General features: G+C 46.6%; 1 protein-coding gene across 3 annotated transcripts; it reads right to left on the reverse strand.

The window, feature by feature from the left end:
* Positions 1 to 302: 302 nt before the first annotated feature.
* On the reverse strand, positions 303 to 23,999 carry lipeb (lipase, hormone-sensitive b). Of its 3 annotated transcripts, XM_076152542.1 has the most exons (15): positions 23,866 to 23,999; positions 23,423 to 23,462; positions 20,805 to 20,845; positions 17,386 to 17,627; positions 16,178 to 16,462; positions 15,175 to 15,265; positions 14,236 to 14,381; positions 13,573 to 13,758; positions 12,054 to 12,206; positions 8,307 to 8,451; positions 7,358 to 7,585; positions 6,432 to 6,617; positions 5,321 to 5,499; positions 4,514 to 4,759; positions 303 to 3,922 (listed from the first exon to the last, which is right to left on the reverse strand). In XM_076152542.1, the coding sequence occupies exons 1-15, from the start codon at positions 23,951 to 23,953 to the stop codon at positions 3,518 to 3,520; spliced, it is 2,661 nt and encodes an 886-aa protein (XP_076008657.1). In that variant the 5' UTR covers positions 23,954 to 23,999; the 3' UTR covers positions 303 to 3,517. The 3 variants fall into 3 exon arrangements, with proteins under 3 accessions (XP_076008657.1, XP_076008655.1, XP_076008656.1); XM_076152540.1 differs by lacking the exons at positions 20,805 to 20,845; positions 23,423 to 23,462 and having other exon boundaries at positions 23,863 to 23,999; XM_076152541.1 differs by lacking the exons at positions 23,423 to 23,462; positions 23,866 to 23,999 and having other exon boundaries at positions 20,805 to 21,086.
* Between the last annotated feature and the right edge of the window lie 237 nt (positions 24,000 to 24,236).

Below are 24,236 nucleotides of genomic sequence, written 5' to 3' on the forward strand. Positions count from 1 at the left end.
TGGCAACATCAAACACTAGAATGGCAAAGACAGCACATCCATTGTGACGACTCGAGCTTGCAAGTCTTTGGTTCTGATTGATCTGATAAACGTACACGCAGAAAATCTCACAGAACAATAAAGCAAGTGTGGTTCTCTGCACCTGATGTCACTCTGATGACAACGTGGTGAAACATTGTGAAAGGATCAAGCTGACAGACCTTGTGTGTTTTAAACACTTGCTGTGAACTATAAGTTGTCAACGTTAAACCAACCTGACTGCTGGTGTGTGATGAATAATGTGAGAATTTTTCCTGGAAAAAGAGGCAAAATCCTGTCACGTGAAATGGGAATAAAGTGATGCTGGTGTGTAACTGCATAGCTGGACTGTATATCAGTGAAGCAGCTTGCTTCTGCTTGCAGCAGGATTGCACTTCGCTTTGCATTGCAGCCCGGGACAAAGAGAGAAAAGCCTCAAAGTGAGAAAGGGAAGAGGTATACTGTACAGCCTGATTCACACACACACACACAAAATATTATACTGAACTACTACGTAAGTGTTGTACTTATAAGGATGATCTGGGATGATCCAATGGCTCTGTGCATCATCAATGCAGACATACTGCGAAACAATACTAATTAAAACACTGAATAAAACATTGCAGCTAGAGGAAACAGGCAGCGGAAGCACGAACACACCTCCACAAAATGAAAACACTGATTAACTCTGGGAAACAATGACAAAAGAGATGCACGTAGGGCAACTCAAGACACCAGATGGGGCTCCCTGCTGCATCTCCTGCACTTGAATTAGCCTAATGCATGAGTGGTCATCACGGGCAAGAGGAGTATGAAGGTCAATAATCAGCAAGGGGAATGTATTTGACACATATTTTCCTCGCAGCATCCACCATCGGTGACGTATGAAACAACGGGGAAGTTGGCTACAGACAAGACAATACACAAACGAGAGAGAAAAAGGGAAAAGTGCAAAAGAGAAAAAGAACACGCACATTTTGTTGATCAGCTCCATCAGCTTGTTCTATATCAGATTCCTCCTTCAACATGTGTGCGTTTCCTTGAGGTTTGTTTTGTTCGGCATCCTCACCTCCTCATTACAGTGCGTGGACAACCCTTCTAAAACACAAGAGTTGTTTTATTCTATACAAGCCATGACCCCACGAATGTGCCAATGATCTATAAACCCTGCAAGGCTTTCCAAGGGGGGGCCTCTGGGTGCTTGTGCAAAAGTTGGCGTATGAAGCGCAACAACACACGACTGCCACTTACAGGCTTTGAAGAGTGAGACTTAATGAGACTGCGCCTTATGTTCAAAGACGGGCACGACGTATGAGGTCATGTTTCGCACCTGCGCCGGTGGTTTCACACATACACTGCAGACACTAGAGCGCCGTCATGTGAGTGTGTGTGAGATTCTAATTGAGCCACATATTCAGGCACGGAGCTAAGAAAGAGAAAGTGCACGCCTGAGATATACTTGCACAAATCAACAAACCGCCTACCGCAAAAGTGCAGTGTGAGCATAAACACCAGCCGGTAATGCAAAACTTCATCCCGTCATCGGCGAGAGGATGAGTGCAATACTTCTTACTCCACCCTGGCTAGAGTGCAGTAAGTACTTCGGACTGACAGAAGTGAGCATGGTCTAATCCTGTAGCATGCTGAAAATCCTGCTCTTCTACAAGGGGAGGGGGGTGAAGTTGAGATTTTGCACTTCAGCTAAATCCTATTCATCACGCAGCATCCTTTCCCTACAAACCTGGCAACCCAGCCCTGCTTCCGGCCAAGGGCAGGGCAGTGCCAGCATTGTTGGCTTCTATATTTAGTTGGACTTGATAGAGAGCCTGGACCTCCCAAGGACATTTTTGTGTTACTTCAAAGGGATTCTGTGGCAAACAAGCTCAGAGGAGAGTCCTCGGGCCATCGAAGACAAAGTCAAGGCAAAAGCACCACCAGCTGCTTTTAGGTGACCAAATCAGCTTCAGCGGCTTTTACACAGTGCTTACAATTTCCTTCTCTTCTTTCAGACCTCTAGGTTTGCCTAAAAGCCCCTGATTTGTAAAAGCAGGTAGAGACGGACAGGAGATCCCTAGGCTCCGGTGAAGTGGTACTTTGACACACTGGATGCCGAGTAGGGAGGGAGTGAGCGATAATGCTTGGTGAGGAAGAAGGGGGAGGAGGAGGGGCAACTGATGGATATCAGCCCAGTGAAGTTTCAAAGCATATTGATAGTTGTGAGCTGTACCTCGTGTCGCATCTCTCTCTCTCCCTCTCTCTCATTCCAAGCAAACACCCATTTCCCCTCAGTTGGGTCCGACTATTTAAGTTCCCACACAGCTCCTCAAGCCGGCACATCAGGAAGCGGTGCCTCTACAACCAAGTTTCACTGTGGCAATCATAAAACGCATTTAGCATTTCTATAATAACACTACAAAAAGCACTAGACAGCATCTAGATAGGGCTCTATGTCACTGGGTAATACTCTGCATCAGTGTGTGTTACTGATATCTGTGCTGAACTGTGAGAGCAAGGGACCTCAGAGCAGCAGCAGCTGTAAATATGAAGCACATTCAGACACACAACATTTAACACACATCATGTACAAATCATCAAACGCACTTCAAATGATTCAGAGAGTATAATACAGCAATAGAAAAGGATATAAATTACAAAAGTAATACTACTGAGTAGGATTAATAATGTGATTAAAAACTGCAACAGAATCGCAATAAACAAGTTCATCAATTCATCCAGTTTAGACCCTTTCAGACTGGTGTGTGTGTGTGTGTGTTTAGCTTTGTAAATCTATTTAGGACAGAGTCAACAGTCACTATTCACAAAGTGAGCTGTATAGACTGCCAAACTAGTGTAATAGAGCGCACAATGTGGAGTTATTAAGTGTGATTTAGAGTGGCTCCCTAAAGGACAAGTGGTCATTTAGAAGGGGATGGCTCTATAGAGAAGCATATAGTGTGCCTACCACTATCTGATTAGGGCCTCCAATGGATGCCGGAGCCTGGATGAATCACCTATTCAGCCCTCGTCTTAAGACTCGTCTGTGCTGCATTATATCCGAAGCTCCGCCGCCCAAAGGCGAAAGTTCTTAAGTATGTTTGCTGCGTGTGTGTGTGTGTGTGTGTGTGGGGGGGGAGTTCTGGTTTGTTTGATCGGAATAGCTGCTAAACTACCATTCTTATTTCTCAACATCGCCATCTTTTGTGGGTGCGTTTGTTTTGTCTGCCAGGCAGTATTGCGTCTGTGCACGGTCGTGCAATGTCAAGTAGCAAGAGGATTGTAAAGCGGAGGAAGTTGTACTTCACAGCTCCTCTTCTGTTTTGTTCTGTTGGTTAAAAGCCGCTCAGTCTCCTACACGGCTCCCTCCCTTCTCCTGCTTGTATCAAAGCTCCTTCTCTCTCTCTCTCCCTCTCTTCAATTTAGGCAGTGCATTGCCTAAGTCTGTCTGACTTTCATTTACTTTTCCCCCGTTCAGTCCTTGGAACAGCAACCCTAACCTTATTTAAGCCCCAATACCCCCAGCATCAGAGTTATTCTGGGCAGCGACAGCAGCTAAGCCCTCCCCATCAGCAGTTTTAGCTCCCATCCCAGCAGTTAGCTCCTCTCCCTCAATAGATCCAGCAAAGAGAGAACCCATTTCCCCAGCAGAGACTGTGACGCCCCTATCGGTGCGTTCCAGCTTGCGGTGTTTGCGTGGCTCTGGTGGGGTGTCGTTCTGGGTAAACACAGCACGAATCCGCTGCACACACACATCGGCGGCCTCCTTGGTCTCCCTGGAGAGCTGCGATAGGCTGAGGAAGCCGTGGGGGAGGTCGTCCACCACACACAGAGTGACAGGTTGCTCTACGTTCCTCAAACGCTTGGCAAACATCACAGAGTCATCCAGCATGGGGTCTAACGCACAAGCCTGAGGAAGGAGGGAGAAGAGGAGAGAGGGGAGAGAAGGGGTGCACATTTAAATTCCCTCCACACATGTTGAGAATCTTAATTAAGTTGGAGAAAGAGGAAGCCGAGCCTCCAGGTCTCCTTTGTGGCGGCTTTCTATACGTTCTCACTGACTCACCGTAGCCAATTTAAAACCGGCACCAATTTCTTCCTTTTCTTATTCGCACCTTTCTCACTAGAGAGAGCGGGCTTGGACCTCAGCCCACCTCTCACGCTCCTGTTTTGATGCTAGACTAGGTTCAGACCACGGAGCTCTCTGTCTCTCTCATTAAGACGCTGCTTTGTTCTCCATCACCAGCATCCTTCTGCTCCTGCTTTCTCTCAACATTAAACAATCTCAATCCTGATCTCCTCCCTCTGTCAGCACGGAGTCTTTATAACTGCAAATTATTCTTGTTTGTTTGGAACTTATTTACCCTAATTCTTCTCAGGAGGGCAGGAAGTTCTAACTAGTATAAAGTGATTGACAGGTTACTTGACACCAACTTTTCCTCAATGCCTCTTTCCTCAATCTCTACTCCCCTCACTCATTCCATCTGTTGCCTGATCTTACCACTATATGTATAGGTGGCAGCCCCTTCAGCATGTTGTCAGGAGCCAGCAGGGGGGAGCAGAAGGGATCCCTGACCACGGCAGAAGTCTGCACTCTCATATCAGCCAGCTGCTCCGAGCGCAGAGGTTCAAATCCCAGAGGAAACTCGCTGGGGAGCTCCAGCTCCGACACCTCCTCATCACTAGGCGGTGGCGACGGCGGCGTGGCGTCCGCTTCGTTTGAGAGGAAGACGTTGATATCTTCGGGCTGCGTAATGCAAGAAAGGATTCAGGTGAGGTTGGATGAAACATGGACTGGTCAAGGGAAAAGGCAATGTCAGAGAAAATTAGAATCCAGTCATAAAATATCTGTCAGGTGACCTTGATTATATACACACACACACACACACACACACACACACACACACACACACACACACACGCGCGCGCGCGCACGCACGCAAGACACTTTGTCCTTGTGAAAATCTCAGGGAATCTTGGCGCGGGGCCTGAGAATCTTAGCTGAACAATCCTCATTTCATGGAAGCATATTTTCAATCTGACGTCATCCTGATTGCTACATTTCCCCCTCGTCAGCCTCTAATCCAGTCTGGCTGTGTGAAGAAACACACAGGGATAATCTCCATCCCCTCGCCCAGACTGCCACAAATTCAATTTTATCCAAATCTGGTTCTCAGGCATGGGCAGTGTCATCTCAAGCACAAAATCACATCTTAAGTCGCTCATTAAGCTCCTACCTGTTCACATCATACTATAAACTCCTGTGAACGACAGCATCAAATCTAAATATAGACGCGTTTTGACGTACGGTGCGATCGGAGAGCTGCGGCGCAATGTGGGAGTTGCCGTGGTTGTGGGCTACCAAATCCAGGCAAGTCTGGCTCTTCACCGACAGCCTCTTGTTTAACTCAAGGGGCTCCAAGGGTACAGGGGGGTCGGCGTGAGGAGAGGAGATGGACGCCTCGGACACACTCTTCCTCATTGTATCTGAGAAAGAGGAGAGAAAGAGAGAGAGAAAGAAAGAAAGAAAGAGAGAGAGACAGAGGATTTGGGTTTAAACGGACAGAAAAGAGGTGAATTAAAAACAACGCAAATGTTATGAACATGAAGTGTGTGAAGGTTGATGACGTCGTTCAAATCCACCTGCAGCTGAAGGACAAAACCTCCAACACAATCACTTTCACTTGTTCCACTGTTCCCATTCATCATTTGTCCTCTGGTTGACAGCCAACCGTTAAAAGCCCAGAAATGCAAGTTGGGATAAAACAGGAAGGGGAGACGGAGAAGGGGGGGTGGCAGAATATTAAATGCTGTTGTCATGGTGATATCATTCGTCCCACCCCCGGCTGTCACACAGCTGTAAGAGTGGTCACGGCTGGTTTCTTTACCGAGCACTGCCGTTCTCCCATGTCTTTAATAATGAACCATCCCGGCACCGCGATGGCCTTTTAATAATGTACACCCACCGACGACGTTCTCATCAGTTTGTGCTTTCAGCTGTGGGGGTGTCACCTAGCTAAGGGGACGCCGGGGAAATTACGATTCGCCGCCAGATTTATGGTGGCTACAGTTAACAATTACTGTCAAAGCTGCGCTGCACCAAAGAGATGAATGGACGGGGATGAGCCTACCGGAGTTACGCAACAGGGTGGGACGCAGTCGGCCAGTTAAATGAATAAAGGGGATCCATGGCAATAAGCTGCTCCATATGGGGTGGAAATTAAGTTTTAGGAAATTGGTGTTCTGGCATTTGAAATTCAAATGGACTGGCTTAACACACACTCCATCAGGGGGAAGGAAGGATCTGAACAGCTTGTGGCATGTAGACACGACCAAAGGTACAAGCTGAACGCAATTACTGCCAGACAAGGTTCCCACCTGACTACATGCGGACATACGCTCGTGCAGTTGTAACATACCGGAAGCTTCCGGGGGCGCCTCCACGGCCGTGCTGGCGGGGGCTGCGGATCTGTTGGAGTCCAGCAGCGAGTGGATCCAGTTGGTGGCTCCCTGTCGGAAATCCCGTAGCATCAGCGCCGTGTCCCTCTTCACCATGCTGAGCGTGCTCACTTTCTCTACCTGCTTCTCCGTCTGTGGCCCGTTGCCTGGAGAAGGAGACACCGGGGAATAGGAAGATAGATGGAGTAGCGGTGAGGAGACAGTAGAGAAGGCGCTGCAGTACATTGCAATGACTATCAGTGCAACTATTTCATTTCGGTGGCAAGAATAAGTAACATTTGATTTCAAATGACAAACATCCCCAAACCACACTATGTCACACTCCTGCCCACCTCTGTAGCACTCCTGCTGTTTTATAAAGCAGTTTGTTCTGTGTTTCCCTTGAAAGAAGCCATGTAGTGACACAATGATTTGGCGTTTGTGAAATGATAATACAGACTTGAAGTGAAACATCAAAGATCACTTTGGGCTAAATAAAGCTTCAACAGTTAATTGCTCATCCAAGGAATGTTAGTTAATGATGCACTAACTGATAATGACATAAGTTGGAGCTCTAAGAAGATAAGCTACAGCATGTTATCATCTTCGCAATCAAATATGCTACAACGAGCTATCACCATCATCAACCTACACTTATAAATGATCATGCTTATGCTTTATGTATAAATGACGCGTAAGCAACAGAACTGGAAGAAGCAAACTGAGATAATCCATTTAAAAGCAAACACTGGAGAGAAAAAGGTACCGTGCAACAAGGAGAGAGATGAAAGGCTAAAAACTCCATCAGCTCTCTCCTCACTCTTATTATAGTGCCCATCTCAGCGACCTCCACAAACTTAACCAGATAAAAAAAGCCCCCTGCATGCACACAGAGACACATTCCTACCCGCGTAGGCGCTGAGGCACCTGGAGAGCACGCTGAGCGGCAGCAGGGGATCCATAAGCGTAAGCAGACGGGAGGGCGAGGCGTAGGCGGTGAGCAGGGTGGCCGGGTAGACCGCCACGATGCCATCTGGCATTCGCACACCATAAGCAGCGGCGCGCATCGATGTCGTCACACATAAGTTGCCTCCTGCACTGTCGCCAACCAGACACACTTTCTCCCCTGTCCAACCTGGAGAGACAGAGAGAGAAATGGGTCGGTGAGCCAACAGGTGACATGACGACAGAGGAGAAAGAGGGCAGAGACAAAACGGGGAGACTTGAACCGGTAAAAATAACAGAACCTGGATAACAATGAAGTGAAATGGGAGGAGAGGAGTGGTTTATTTCTCTGCATCTAAAAATACTTAAGTGTTATGAAGCAGCCTGACACTGATATCATCCAACACTTGGTGCTGTATTCTGCTCAGTGTGAGGCTGCACTGAGGGGGCGTGGTGTCACAGGCCACCTCAGAGCCATGATATCATCTTCTCATAAGCATATTGAAACTGCTAAGGTGACAAAATGTTCTTCAGCAGTCAGGTGTATCCAAAGTGAGCAGATGCTGTTTGTTTATAGCTTGAATATTAAACACCATATATATAATGATGCAGAAAATACAGTGCTTTAAAATAATGCTGCTGTGGGATTACTTTGAAATTAATGAGTGAGTCCTCTTGAGAGGTAGGGCTTTAACGAAACCCACAGGAGACAGCTTAGCACTGAGTTTGAGGGAGTTTTACCAATTCTGTTATGATACTCAGTGAGTCTAATAAATCACTTTCTCTTCTCTTACCTACCAAATGAAAATACATTCTCTACAGCTCGTACTGTTCCCATGACCCTGGGAAGTGAAAGGGAAGTTGGTGCCTAGATGCAGACAGCATTGTGTGGTGTGTGTGTGTGTGTGTACCTAGCAGGTGGTGGTTCCTCAGAGCCCAACAGTAGGCATAGAAACATTCTTCCAGGGCCCTGGGAAAAGGGGCTTCAGGGGCCAAGGAGTAATCCACTGATAGAATGGGGACATCAAGGTCCTGGGACCAACTCTTCAGATATGGCTGCAACGAGACAGAAAGAAAAGAAAACAGAGACGGAGTGAGTTTACCAGGGAAGGAATGACCAGCTCACATAGGAATTAACTGTAAATGCCACACACACACACACACACACACACACACACACACACACACACACACACACACACACACACACACACACACACACACACACACACACACACACACACACACACACACACACACACACACACACACACACACACACACACACACACACACACACACACACACACACACACACACACACAGCAAGACAGCTTTGCTAAGATAAGAAGTGGGTGAGAGACAGAGAGATGTGTTTGCTGTTAGAATACATTAAGAAGAAAGGAACAAAGTTAGATAGATGATGTGTTCCTCTGATGTCATCTGTCTGGTTTCTGACTTACTGTCTAGACTAAATGAGAGCTGCTCTCAGAGTCACCTCAATTTGCTTTCTTATAATAACCGAAGGTGGCCACATATCCTAGTTTACATACACATACTGTATATGTTAATTTGCAGCTAATGAAGGAAGAAGACGAATGCAAGGAGAGGATTGTGTGGATTTACAGAGATGGTCCAAAAACAAGGTCTCGCCAGCTATGAGGTCACAGAGGTCCAGACCTAGTGACAAATAAGAATCGGCTATGTAGAGTAACTGTGTAAATAGTCAGGGGTCGTCTCCTTTGAGTGTGTGTCTGGCAGCTGTGTGTGTGTGTTTGTCTGTGTGTGTGTGAGAGCGGTGATTGATATGACAATATGGCCTTCGCCAGCCGAGAAGCGGCACCGGCACAGAGTCCCAGCAGCAGCAGCTGACGTGCTCTGCAGAGCAAACAAGTTTCATTAAAATAGCAGTTATACGGGGACATTCCACCTCTACTGACACACCGCAGTAAAGAAAGAGTCGCCACACACCTGCAGTGTGTGGCTAATCTGAGATCACCAACCTCCTGGCATAACTCCAGGTTCATCTGCCCGCTGTGACCAGCACAGATAATGAAGCAACCATGATCCTGGTGATCACAACTTATTTGTGTCTTTCTCTTGGGAATGTTCAATCAATACAGGTTCAAGTGTACACGCATACACACACATGCAGAGTAATGGGTTGTAATAGTTAATGGGTGTATGTGTAGTGTCATTTCCGCTCATTTTTGTCTTCAAATGGTTCTTCATAGACATTAAATCATCCAGACATGCAGTGAATAACCTGCGTTAATTCCATAATTTCAAAGCCCTGGGTACGCCTCTGTTCACAGACACAAAAACACCTCAAGAACAAAAGGTTTTTGCCCTTTTGTTGTTACTCTCCTGTCAGGGTAAGTGCTTCCTATTCTTATGCCAACCTCAGGCAGGTACTTTACTTCACACGCTGCAAAGCGTTGCCCTTGACATTTGAGGGAGACTTGACTAAATATTCTCTCTACAAAGAATTCCTCTTTAGTACCTCCGTCTCTATCTTCTGCTAACAGATTGTTGACCAGGTATGACAGGGCTGGCAGAGAAAGAGAAGAACTCTTTCCCTTCAATACCGGCTAAAGCACATTGTGTGTGTGTGTGTGTGTGTGTGTGTGTGTGTGTGTGTGTGTGTGTGTGTGTGTGTGTGTGTGTGTGTGTGTGTGTGTGTGTGTGTGTGTGTGTGTGTGCGCGAACATCACCTCAGCGACCAGTGCTTCAGTATGGAAAACACATCAACAAAGGCACGGCTCAAAGGGTGCTCACTTAAAACCCACCCTGTGACTACATATCTTGGAGTGAGACGGCAGACAAGCGAGGGTGTTTGAGGTTCAAGTACTGGTCAGGTCAGGCCGAGTGGGTTTGTGCAAATCAAATTCAGCAGAGGCGCTCCCATAGGTATACGTGTGTATGCATGTGTCCAACTGTGCAGCCATTTCTGACAGCCAACAATGATTGTAAACATGTGCCAGTGTCTGCCAAGGTCAACCGGTCAGACACTTCATCAGCTGCCAGCATAGAAATGAAGCAGCAGGCGTAGAGGAGGTCTAATATGCTCTATACACAGAGACACACACACATAAAGAACATCAAAAAGGTACCCAGATCGCTTCCATCAGAGGAAATTCATGCGTTTCAGACAGTCACAGTAGGAAATGTATCTTTACAAGCTTCTATCTCTGCTGCCTGAACACTTGCTTACTTGTGTGCATGTGTGTCTGTGCATGAACCTCAAAGTGTTCGGATCCCAGTAAATGAATGTCTGTGATCACAAGCCAGCAGATCCAAAAAAAACACACAGAGCCCTGGAAACCTCGACAGGCGGATAGACCGGAGCCTAACACACTTTAAGAGCGTTCAGACAGTCACAGGGAGGGATAGAGCAGTGAAGCAGAGATGCACGATGTGTTCAGGGCCACGGGTCTTCACCTCAGAGAAACTCGCTCTCTACTCGCTCTCTACACTCTGCTTAGGCTTAATGCAATGATTCACGGATTAAGAGGGCAAAAAGACATCCAGCCAAATTAAGAGGGAAAAGAGTAAGTGTGTGTGTGAGGCCAAAATAAGACAGGAAGGAGATGGTGGAAAGGACACAAAGTGAACAAAAAGATCTGGTGAGATTTTAGAGAGATTTAGGGGGAGGATGTAATAAAAAGAGGAGAGCAGAGAAAAAGGGAGAGAGAGGGATAGTCAAGTGACAAGTCCTCCATTAGTGCCTGGGGTAATCTCTCTCTGCAGGACGACACAGTTCACTGTTAATTCCACATGACAGCACCGTTCGCCCGCTTCTCTGATCCCTCCCTCACATCCTCTGGTTGCCACGCCAGCTGCAGATCAAGGCGGCCCGTGTCCTTGACGGTTTCACACAAACTTGTCTAACAATGGCTCCAAGTCGCCCTTTGGCACTTAAAGGCTGCACACTGGCGCACAGATGACAGCGGGGGAGAGCAAAGAGGAAATCCAAACAAATCACAAGAGGTCTAACATCACAGATTTTATGACATGAAGTGTTGTTCTATTACAATTACTCAAAGTGAATTACATACTTTGATGGAAATTGCTTTGACTCTATAAGAAGAGATGTGGGTATGGATGAAGTGTGTGACAAGTGATTTACAGATCTACACTGGCTTTGCCTCTTAATCCCAGGAGATGCAGAAGGTAAGGAGGCAGAGCAAAGTCTCTCAATCAGGTTTTCACAGATTAATTAGACTATAATTAGCTTAACGCCTCATTATGAGCCACACTATTGACTGAGGAAGAGAGTCAGACTTTGAGGCGACTGGTGACCTCTCTGCTCCTCTGCTGTCAACCGGTGTCCGTCTCTGCAACACTTTAATTAGCTGGGGTTCATTTACAATTATGTTGAGAAAATATAGCCAGATGTTGACGTAGTGAGGAGAAAGAGAGCGTCGCCGGGTTATCAGTGTGAGATACGACTCTTTGGAATGGAGCTGGGGATCTCAGGATGGTCAAGCAGCGAGGTTCTATCAATCTATCTTTGAACATTTGGATGGCGTCCTGCATTTAACAAGCTCTGCTGTTATGTGTTGAACCAATGGCAAATCCTCACCTATTTTGCTTTCCCAGGAGGATTAGGGAGAAACGCTAAGAGAAACTGAACGAGGCTGGGCGGAGAGTCTCACCTCATGGGACTTGGAAGTCTGGGCCACAAAGCCTCCCCCGTGGAAGTGGATCAGCAGGCAGGGAGACGAGGGGCAGCGTTTAGTCTTCAGGCCCAGTGAGAGAGAGATAGGTCCGCCCTCAGAGCGGGAGATCGATAAGAGAGTCTCACTGTCCTGTAGGGAGCGAGACAAAGGGATGCATGAAAAGAAGGTGATAAACACAAAGTTTCAAGAGAGGACTTGACACAAAAATAAGGCAAACAAATTGTTTTGTACTTCAAAACATCACATATTAGATTGTGATGTTTGCATCCCGCCGCTTGTCTGTCCACAGTCTGTGTACAACGCAAACAAAGCCCTGTTTTCATTGCTAATATATTTTTCCAACTATTCACAGGCCCCAGGATGTTTTTATGTGATTTTTGCAATCACAATCATAAACACGAACACATTTTCTTCCCCCATTAATCACAACCTTTACACTTTTTTATCTATATTCACAAAGTTAAAATAGCTTTACATTTCTTCACTTCTGTTTTAAGTTGCAATCAACTTTTAAGAAACACGTCATCACTTCCATGTTACTTTGATTTGGATGCCAACAGTGTGTGTAGGTGACTTGAATGCGCTACAGGAGAAGCTGTGAACATGCAAGCCTTCTGTGACGAATGAGTTTCTCCACTTCTTCACACATGATTTTGTTAATCTTTGTATGATTTGTGAAATTTGGATGATAAATGGAAAATCGTGCAGTAATTAAGCAGTAAAATGGAAAATTATGCAGCATTGTGGGAGAAAACGCAGAGTTCTGTTGAATTTGCAGATCGCAGAATTGTAAAAAGCTGGAGGGACTGACTGGTGTGAACAACAGACCTCCATTCAAAGGGATTAACTTGCTATTCTGCAGCAGCTTGCCGGCAGCTCCTCCTGCACCTCCACGAACACACTAATTCCCATTCATTAGCACAGACAAGTTGGGAGGGAAGCGGCGGGTAAAAGAATCCGTTTACGGGGACTTATGTTTTTCAACATTAAATAGGAGACTCTTGTTTTGTGGCTGCATGATCAATGGCAGAAGAAGCTGGCTGATGGCATGTCTTGTCAGGCTACAAAGAAAGGAACAGAGCGAGAGATAGTCTAGTACAGAGAGGGAGTCTGTCCTGATAATTAGGGAAGGAGGAGAAAAAATGAGTGAAACCTACTGAAAAAGCGAGACCAAGAATTGGAGAGCGAGAGAGCAAGAGCGAGACAGAGAGAGTGAGAGAGACTGAAGAGGATTCAACACCACTGATGTGCAGTATTGATAGATTAAGTTTGCATGTTAAAGCTGACCCGCCATTTCCTCTGAGTTAGGAACAAAACTGCATTTACAGACAGAACGACAGCTATACTGTATGTATGATGGACTAAAGGGAACCAACAGAGGAAAATCTTCCAGTAGGTCACACGCAAATACTTACAAAGGGGACTGGAGACATTTTGCAAGTTGTTTTTTTTTCCTCCAATAAGAAAGAAGTGAATGATGACTTTGCCCATGTACCTGTCCTTCACGTAGGTCATAAGAGATGAGCCTCATCTGGATGGGAGCGGTACCAATGTGCGCTGATGGTGGAGCTATGGTTACAGATGCTTGATGGTTGGCCACCAGGGGGAGGTCAAAGGGCACAGGGGGCACGGAGAGAGCACGGTTCACCTTGACCGGAGTGGACGTCATACTGGCCAGGCTCTGAGAAAAGAGAGAGAGAGAGAGAGAGAGAGAGAGAGAGAGAGAGAGAGAGAGAGAGAGAGAGAGAGAGAGAGAGAGAGAGAGAGAGAGAGAGAGAGAGAGAGACACACAAGTTGGAGAGTGAGTCAGGTCATCGTAGAGAAAGGGAAGCTGGATGAATAAATCATGAAGCCCATTGAATAAATTCAATTTCACTCTATTATTACTAACTGCCTGTAGGCTAAAATACATAATGACAGAACGGCACTTTTACCAGAAGAATGTAAAATGTCTCTGATACCATTTCATAATTTAAAAACTCTGCAGTGCACTTTTCTGTATGCTTGGGTCACACATGTCAGTGTGGATGTGGATATATATGTGTGTGTGTGTGTGTGTGTGTGTGTGTGTGTGTGTGTGTGTGTGTGTGTGTGTGTGTGTGTGTGTGTGTGTGTGTGTGTGTGTGTGTGTGAGTAAGTAAAGAAGCACTCCACTCACCGAGAGGACCTCAGTCTCGGTGATGTTCCAGAAGGCCTTCCAGAAATGCACATCCAGGTTCTGGGTGATGCGTTCAAATTCTGCCCCTCTCAACTCTGGGTCGATGGCGTATTTCCCCGAAGTAAAGAAAGAGCTGGCTGCTACGCCTGGGAGAGAGAGAGAGAGAGAGGAGGGGGGGAAGACGGGGTGAGGTGGACGAATTAATGATGGGAAAAGAGCAAGAAAAGCAGCGAGGTAAGAAAGGGTTGAAAGTGCAGACGAAAAGAATAATATGTGCGAAAGACACGGCCAGAGAGGGGAGCAAAGAATGATGGAGTTAAGAGCAATTACATTAAAAGGATGGGAAGAATATGAATGAAGGGAATGAAAGAGTGGACATTAGGCAAGCAGAACATCAGAACACATCAACTCCTAAGCTCACAGTGCTGCGTGCAGATCTATTTAGCACTACCAGAGAGAAGCAACTAGTCCATTCAGTCACAGTGTCTCTCAGTTCACTGAAGAGGACACAGGTTTGGGTGGGGGAGGGTCACAGTAGACTCACCATAGTGTGCAATACCTCCTGCCTCCACTGTGACGCAGCAGAGAGCACAGAAACAATAAGTCCAACGATTCTTTGGTTTTGAATGTTAGATGATTCGGCACGTGTGTGTTTGTGTGTGTGTGTGTGTTTATATACACGTGTGCATAAAATAGTGTAACATCTACGTCGACCTCTGCACTCATGACTCAAAACATTCTGGAATACCCAAAAGGCACACCAGCAGATTCTAAATGAAGAAAGAGCATCTACAATCCAGGCACATAACATCAAAAGGTATGTGGTCAAAGGTCAAGGAGCGATGTAGCAGCGGCATGGGGGGGAAAACCATCTATGAATGTGAATGAAGTGGTCGAATGATGGTAGCTGGAGTGCTGGAGGGAGAGGCTCACGCTGACCTATTCCTGACTGATGGCGTCTGTAGTTCTCTCCAAAGGCCACAAGGCCGATAGCAATGGTCTGGAGACAGGGCCGGATCGCTGGAGTGAACTGGAGGGGAGAGAGAGAGAGAGAGAGAGGGATGGAGGGAGGGAGGAAGAGAGGAAGAGAGAGAGACTGGCTTCAGATTCTAATCCAGTTTGTTTTGTAAATATCAGATGCATACGCCAACATCGGAAGTTGTCGCTTCAGCCTTTTCCCCTTTACTCCTCTAACGGAGTCTTACAAAAGACTTCTTGACATTTATAAACTATTCTTTTATGTCCTAGTCAGCACAGAGTGAGTTGTTCGAGTTCGGCTTTTTTTCTTCCCACTATCTCGGCTGCGTACCCTTTTTAATAACATCCGCTCCATTTTTCTAGCCCAGAAAAGACAGACAGACCTCTCCTAACTCCAGGCTCCCATGAATCACCTACTGTGGGTCACGTTTGACTGGGAAAGTTGGGCCGCTTAACAGTGCCTTCACATTTCTGATGTCACTCTTCCTCTGCATTTGTGAACCTCTGACCCTGCCTAACAGTTTGATCAACGCAAGACAAGTTTCTAATCTCAACGTGTCACTAAGGCAATTTTGTGCTGAAATCCTGCATAGATCTTAGAATCTTCCCCGGACGCCCTGGGTCCAGAGTGAGTTACCGCTGGATAACAGCTGTACCTGTTCCAGCCTTCCAGCACCTTCCATATGACTACATTCATTTACTTGTGTGATACATGTTTGTTATTACTTTCACTCAATAATTGTCCTGTATTGTTGTGAGAGTTTCCTACAAGAAATCAATGTCCCTACAGTCCTCGTCGCCCTCAGCAGCTGCCCTTTATGAAGTTTATTACTTCCTGCTCTCCGAGTTCGCTCTCACCTCAAATCCCAGAACTGGGCGATCGAACAAGACGGAGTGCTACTCTGGAACCTCATCTACCTCCACTGCTTTGCTCCGCGACTGATCCGTGCGCTCCCGGGCTCACCTGAAAGCCCAGACAGCGGCCGTAGAAGCACCCCTTGTGCATGGAGGAGTATTCGCGGACGAAGATCTCGCTGAGGCCGCTTTCGTCTTGGAAGAACAGGTTGCCGTCCTTGTTGTCCTGTAGCATGCGCTGGGCCAGGTAGAGGAGGGCGCGGAGCTGGCACAGGGCGCTGCAGTAGGCCTCCATCTCGCTGGCGTTGTGTGCCGCGCGGAAGAAAATGCTGCGGCGGTTGGCGGTGATGTATCGCCCCTTGTGGATGATGTGGAGGAGGCAGCAGCGCAGTACCTGAAACAGTGAGGGGTCATATTTTAGGGAGATTGGTGGCATGATCAGAAATGTTACTGTTTCTTTAAAAGTACTCATGGACTCATACGCTCCTCAGCACATTAAAATGATGTAGTACTTTATTTTTGTAATTAAATTCACAGCAAAGTAGACATTAATTAATTGGTTTACATAATGATGACTGTTACTAAATGGATCCTCTGTATAGGAGAGATAACCAGGTCTATTTAGTCCCAAATGGATTGAAAAAAAAGAAGCTATTTGTACAACAGATTCACATCTCATGACAAAATTAGCCATAGGTCCTTAATTGCGTAATTATTAAGAGAGAACCTTCACAGACGTAATTATTAAAGAAACGTATCTTCAGATTGGTTAATTAGGATTAGTCGGGTAAGCCTGGAGGGAAAACATGGATGTGTGATAGCATGGCTGAATACAAACATGTGAGAAGCTTGCTGCCTCACCAGAGTGTTACAGATTAGTACCACTGTGGGAACGAGGGGGGATTAAAAACCAGGAAATGGAGAGGCTGGAACACAGAGATGCATTCATCTGCCGGTCCGCGAGATCAATTCAATAATGGTGGGCTGCAGCCACTGAAGGTCATGATGGTTCATCAATAACGGCAAAAGAGACAGAGTACAGTGGGGTACAGTGGGGGTGAGAGATTCTACAGAGGGAGGAATTTATCTGTCCTGATTTGCAACATAAAATCAATCCGTGAAACAAATGGGCTAACCTTGAAACAAAGAGACGTTAAGGCAAAGAGCTGCTGCACGGGTTTCTAACTGTGTGTGTGGAGAATAATGATAAGACTGTGTGGAAAACCTGTGTAGGATTGAGCTGAACATACCCACACAGGTTGGAGAAGTAAGTCTAACAAAAGAGAGCGACCCTCCTGTGACCCTCCAGCCACCTACCTTCACAAGGGAGCGATAGCCGTTGGCGGGTATGTGCGGGTCAAAGTCAAAGAGGTGGTAGACAGAGGCGAAGCTGGAGATAACGGGCTCCAGGCTGCGAGCGTGCTCCTGGATCAGCTTCATGGCGTCCACCAGCCGCCGCGCCGCCTCGCCCTGTGACCCCTTGGCTCCTCCTGAGAAGAATGCGGCGTTCTCCTCGCACACGCCGTACAGGGCATCAAACACCGCTTTGGAGTCCATCACTGGGAGGGGAGAGAAAGAGAAGCCAGGCAAAGCGTTTAATGGCACGCTTTAATTCAATTTGTTCATTCAGATTACCTATTAACGTTGATCCAACAGCAGAGAGGAAACCTGCTCTCTATTCAGCGCCATGCTCCGAGTTACGTAGATTGAATTAGCATGCAGACACTGTACCAAGTGGGCCATCACTGAATATATCCAATATAATGTTCTCATACTGCGATTAAGTAACCCCCCCCTCCTCCTCCATAGCCGGGCTCTTGGAGGCACATTGTGTGAAACGTGTTCACCAAGCCCTGAAATTAAACGATGGAAATCCAACCTAAGCAGCCAGAATCCACTGAGATCAAGACAGACAAGTACGGAGCAGGCGGAGAAAAGTACAGGGCCTTCACTGATACCACGCTGCTGGAAACACACAGATTAACCAGGCACACACACACACACACACACACACACACACACACACACACACACACACACACACACACACACACACACACACACACACACACTTGAGAGTCCCAAAGGGAGAAACGCAACTGACAACACACAGAGTTTGTGTGTCAACTTCACCCTCGCCTGTGCCCCCGTAAAGCAAAACAAACAAGCGCTACCACGTCCCTCTTGGCTTCACCGCTGCATCTGCTGCGTCACCTGAGACCCGAGTTTCCATGACGCTGAGCCCCCGAGCGCTACCTGTTATGACATGAGCAACTGGCACACTGAGAGAGATAGAGGATAGGGGACGAGGAACCGAGGGAACTGGGACAGCGGCGTCCCATTCATAGAGGACGCTGAATAAAGGGAAGGCAGAAGGAAAATAAGGTCTTTGTAACAGATCAGTGTTCCACTAATTAGCCCGTCGTCCTGTATAACTGCCTTTAATTTAAAAGCTAAACCCGCTGCGGTAGTCGCCCCAAAGTCACAAGCACGGCGCAGAGGGAACCTATACATTGATTATTAAAACTTTATAAAATATTCTAAGTGAAATACTGCAATGTGGGTCAAAAACTAATGAAGCCCTACATGCACATTATTCTGCTAGTCTGAGTGCCGCAGCCTGAGTAATGGGGAGAGGCCCCTTCAGTTCGCTGGAAGGGAGTCGCCACCTCCCGACACCTGGGAAAAGACATTCATCAGCCCGACGACAGACCACCTGAAGCGCACACAAGCCGCGTGAAAAATGATCCATTCAGCCGCCGCTCGTCTCTTCACCTCCGACTGATTCCTTTTACAAATGGAATATTCTAACGTGCCCTGCAGGTGAGACACCATTCTGCCAGCGTGTTGTCTTTTACCGCGTTTGTAACAGTCGAGACATTTGCAAAGAATTACCAAACGCCAAGTAGATGATGTCTCCTCTGCTTAAGCGTTTAGCTCTTCTGGGTTACAAAAATGGATGTCAACAGCAAATAAACGTGTCAAGCGTTGTGTGTTCCATAACGGCCCTACTGTTGTGTAAACGGCCTGACAAATAAAGGGGTTTCCGTGTGTGTTAACATGTTGTGATGCTCCCGTCGAGCCCAGGGCAAATGTCTAAATTTGGGAGACGTTTATTAGCCGTGACGTTCAAAACAGCCAAATAAGTCGCTGACGTAAACAGTGCTGCACTTTGGATGTTTTTCATATTAAAGTGTGAAGCCCGGGGCACGGCTTCTCATTGATTCACCAATGTAAAACGGAGAGACGATTAGACAAAAGCTAATCCCATGACTATGAGGGGGAAATCCATTCAAAAACAGAATAGGCATTGTGCTTTGCCAATGGTTTGAGGCAGAGCAACAAATATTGTCTCCCTAACAAAGAGCTCAGAGCAGCAATCATGTGTGCAGAGATATGCGTTTTGAAATTGATCCATTGACAAAGAATACTCCCAAACACTCTGCACTTCGTCGAAATACCCGTTTGAACTACGACAGCGAATTTACTCTTATTTGAAAGCCGGGTTTACCGCTGTGAATCAGCAAACGTTCCCATAACCCGGTTGAACCTCCAGAGACTCTGTATTCAAGCTGCTGCTCTATTATTCACCGTCTATGAAGTCGCTATGGGTTTATCTCCTGATGACAGTTTAATAGCCAATATCTCTGCAGTTCATATCAAGAGAGGAATACGTGCAAAAAGTTCCTTTCCTTTGCCGTGTCACCTTGACAACACCTCAAAGAGTGACGACGCTCGGCCCTGGTGAAGGATCACGGGACAGAGTCGGGAGGATGAATAATGGAGTCGGACGATGTCTCACTGAAACACACACTCCCATATGTTGAGTCCAAAGTTCGTCACAGGAATGATGACAGTGACAGTAATGGGTGTATGTTTTGTGTGAGCGCTCACACACACACACAACCACACACACACACGTGTTTTGTGTTCTCGTTCCAGCCCGTTCTTGCTTCATCTCAGCTCTTGGCCATGTGCCAGTGGATTACACAGAGATGGTGAATGTGCTCAACATGGGAACACTTGCTGAATGTTCAGTGAGTCAACTCATTATTTCAAACTGGAAATGAACCAATCAACCTGTGTAAGCACACACACACACACACACACATTCATCTGCATACACAAACACAATCACAGTTAGTTAATGCTTTCAACAAGTAGTTACACAAATTGTATGTTGCTCTACCTGCCGCATTAAAAGTGTCTTGAGGCAGAGCAGCCCACAAACAGCTCACCGAGCGCTCCAGCCTGCCAGAGGCCAGAGAGCGACCTCACCTCTGTGTGACACGGCTGTGACTCAACAAAGCTTTACAACACCAGAAGCAGGATACGTCCCGACAGGCAAGTCTGTGGGAACCAAGGGAAGAGGAACATCACTCACCTGCTGGCCTTATCACCAATCTACCTGAGTGTGTTTCTTTTGGCCCCGCCCTGATAGCGCAGCCTTGTAGGTGTATCAGTAAGGAACAACGTGTCTCAGCCTCATCCCTTACCACAGTTCAGTTATGACACCAGTGAGCCCAGCGTAACGGTTGAAGATGAACTTTCTGTACACATTATCGATGAATGATAGCGACGGGCAGCAATAAGTCATGAACGACCCAGAGCAGCAGTGCTACAGACACAGGTATGATGACTCCTACAGGACCCCACAGTGTGCAGGGAGCGCATAAAGGGTGCAGAGGGTATGAAGTCAATATTGTAAGACTAAGATTAAAGAGTAAAGTGTTTACCAGCGTCTGAATTCAAGGCTCTGTCCTTGTCTGTATTCTCTCTTCAACGACAGCAGCGAGAGCATGGAGGAAAACGGAGAGACAGAGAGAGAGAAGGAGAGAGAGAGTGTTGCCGCTACAAGGTTTTAGTGCCCTCGTTTATTCCGTGTCTCTTCCTCTGTCTTGTGCGCGTCTCAAGGGATCCCGCCTCAGACCAAAACGTGCTGCTCTTTACTTTCCTCTCCGCTCGTCCCTCTTTTGATTCCTCCGAGTGGGTGTGGAAGCTCTGGGCAACCTCCACCCAGAGAGACAGTGACCTGTTTCGTCATTGGCTGTTCAACTTCCAACTCCCCACAACCTTCAGTCTAACTGGCAGACCGCACGTGCAACACGGACAGAGGCAGAGGCTCCACCGGCAAAAGACTTATTGTGATTACATCAAACATAGAACTCAGCAAAGTATGAGAGCTGCTCTGGTTTCAGTAACTGCAGCTGTTGTGAATACCATACATCACTGCAACGGTTTGCATCTGCTTTGCATGTCAGTTACACGCCAACATTTCCTTTGCAAAACAGATCTTTCTCCGGGAACAAATTTTGTATAAATCATGTAAAAAATGGAAACCAATGAGCCCCTGCCATGCAACCCTCGGTACAGAGTGTGTGTGTGTGTGTGTTTGTGTGTGTGTGTGTGTGTGTGTGTGTGTGTGTGTGTGTGTGTGTGTGTGTGTGTGTGGCTGCTGGCAACTTGCACAGGCACTACTTCTGTTCAGTGGAGATCTTTCCCTTTAAAAGCAGCCAGATTTGGAATGCTGAAAACATAATTTACAAGTATAGACTCTAAGTACTAATTAGACTTCTGTCTTGTATAATATTAATGTCGAGCGTTGTTCAGATGAACTATGGTGGACGTGCCAAGTGCTGACAAAAAGCTGTTTGTAGAACAGAGGGATCTGTACAAAGTGGGTGGAAATGTATCTTTGGCAGAGAGAAAGTGTGACCTTAACTTTGACTCACTGGTGAATAACACAGATCACACTCGGAGTCCTGCAGCTAAAGGAGACGTGACCCCTCACCCATTTAAATAAACACACAGAGACACACAGTATCGCACCGTTACACACTAGCAGACACCCGCTCGGGAGCTGATGAATATGTTGCGTTTCCAACTGTTGTTTTGGTTGTTGGAGGCCCGTACCTGCAGCACGGGGACTTTATCAGCTGCCACTTTCCACTGGATTTGTTTTTGGAGTGCAGTGCTTTATTGCTTAGTGCCCCAAAGACTTTTAGCAACTCCTGAATATCAACATGATTAGATTGTACTGATCTTGTCTGATCTTGTTAGACACTGATGTCTCTTGTCGTGTTCCTGTCCCGAGCCTAAACACATCCATTCTTGGGACATGTTAAAGTCCAAGGACAAGAAAACAGTGTCTGTTCAATTCAAGTGGCGCTCGCTGTCAGACACAACGCAGCCTTTGTCTGAGCTGGAGTTCAATCTGAACATCCACTTTATGCTGACACTACACACACTATTCAAGAAAGCTTCTGTTAGGACTTCTTAGCCATGAATGTAAGGCTGTACAAATGTCACATGTTTTGGGAAGTGTGTGTGGCAAACTATGAGCAGGGGGAAGTGGAAGTGTGAGCAGCGGGAGTTCTGTGTGCTGTGACCCCTACCTCAGAGAACTCACGCAAGACCGACCTGAACAACAGGAAACGAGCAACAATGAGCTTCCACGCCCCGTACAGACGACACGGAATGGTTTCCCTTCAGGTTTACTTTACACGCGTCCTGTAAATCAAATCTGTAAATGTCAAATCGGATTAAAACACATTTATTAGGTTAGGGTTAGAATGGGAAATCAAGGGAATGAGAAATCAAATAACTCAATTTTGATAATGATCTCATTCAGCGATGATTTCAGCAGAGGTCTACTATAAAAAGGATCAATTCACAAATGGGCAGCAATCACAATTGTAATGTAATAGAGGGACAATGGATGGCACAGTGCCAGGCTCACGATGAGTCGCAGAGACTTTGGAAACTAATGGCTCCTTGGCTATTATTTTCCAATTTCATTTTCCATAAACATATTAACTCAATGGCTCAGTCCTGTTTCCATCAGCTCAGACACATTTTGGGGGATTTCAATCAGGCCAAAACCCGGAAACTTAATTTTTAATCATTATTACTCACAGGTCCGAGTGGCTGTAATGTTTTGTTTTTGACTCTGCATCTTGTTCAAAATCTAGCTGAGTGAATTTTAATTGTAACTAAAAAACGCGGTGACTTCTCTTTTTAGAGACTTTGCTATTTGAACACACGAGTTTGAAATAAGAAACAAGAGGAGATCAGGGGAGAAAAGGTACGCGTTTCTAAGCTAAATGTTTTACCGATTATATTACACTTGTTCAAGTGATTTCTGACAGTGTGTTGACTGAAGAGGATGAAGCAGCAGCAGCTTATCCTCCACAGATCTGTGTGAGTCACATGTATCAGTTTGCTCTCACGTCCTTAACACTGACATCATGACGCTATGACTTTGCCTTCAATGCTCGTAAATGATGTAAGCTTAACACCGCCGCATTCGTCATCAATGAAATCACAGCTGACCCTCTGCTCCCTGCTGTAGTACCTGTTCAGGTGGCTCCTTTCAGCGTCAGCGGCTGAGAGTAAGGAACACAGAGCGTAACAGGTGAATAATGAAGCAGGGAGTAGTAACCGTGCACTCACACACACCTACACTTCACTACAGGGAACTCCACTTCAATAGCAAACACGTTACAATCACGACTACTATACTGATCTGGTGCTGCTGGGTGGAAAGCAGAGGGACATGAACGTGACAGCAGAGCTTTGAAACGGTGAAGGCGCAGATTCGGTCAATGTCCCTTTGCTTTGACTGTCATGTAAGGAAAATAAAGACCGAAGCAGCCGAGAGACACCCAGCGGCTTAAATCTGAGTTCGTCCACTGAGGCCAGCTAGCTACAAGCTAACGGGAGGTGACCGCTCAGGGGCATCAACAAGGGGAAGTTAACAGCCGTGACGCGGTTCGCGGGACACGAAGGACTCACCCTCTGGGCCCTCCTTGTGTTTCGTCGACCGTCTTCCATTAACACTTTTGTCGGCTCTACTACTCCCACCGCTCTTCTTACTCGACGCCATCTTCGCCGCTCTGTTTACGCACGGCCTTTCACGTCTCCGCTACATACCTGCCTGAAGAGCTACGAGGCCCCGCCCACAAAGGGATGCAACCAATACATGACGCCGCCGGAGACACGTAGCCAATTACGAATCTCTATGATCAATAAATACCCGCCCCGTTGCTATTGGTTTCACGTCGACGCGTCCTTATATTTAGGTGTCACAGAAATATGTAACCGACTAAATACAGGCGACACATTAAGTTGACGTTTGTTTTGGCAAATATTGAATATTGTACAGGGGT

This window comes from Genypterus blacodes, unplaced genomic scaffold (assembly GCF_046128005.1).
Source record: "Genypterus blacodes isolate CSIRO-AG114 ecotype Tasmania unplaced genomic scaffold, CSIRO-AGI_Gbla_v1 ptg000057l_1, whole genome shotgun sequence".
NCBI classification, from domain to species: domain Eukaryota; kingdom Metazoa; phylum Chordata; class Actinopteri; order Ophidiiformes; family Ophidiidae; genus Genypterus; species Genypterus blacodes.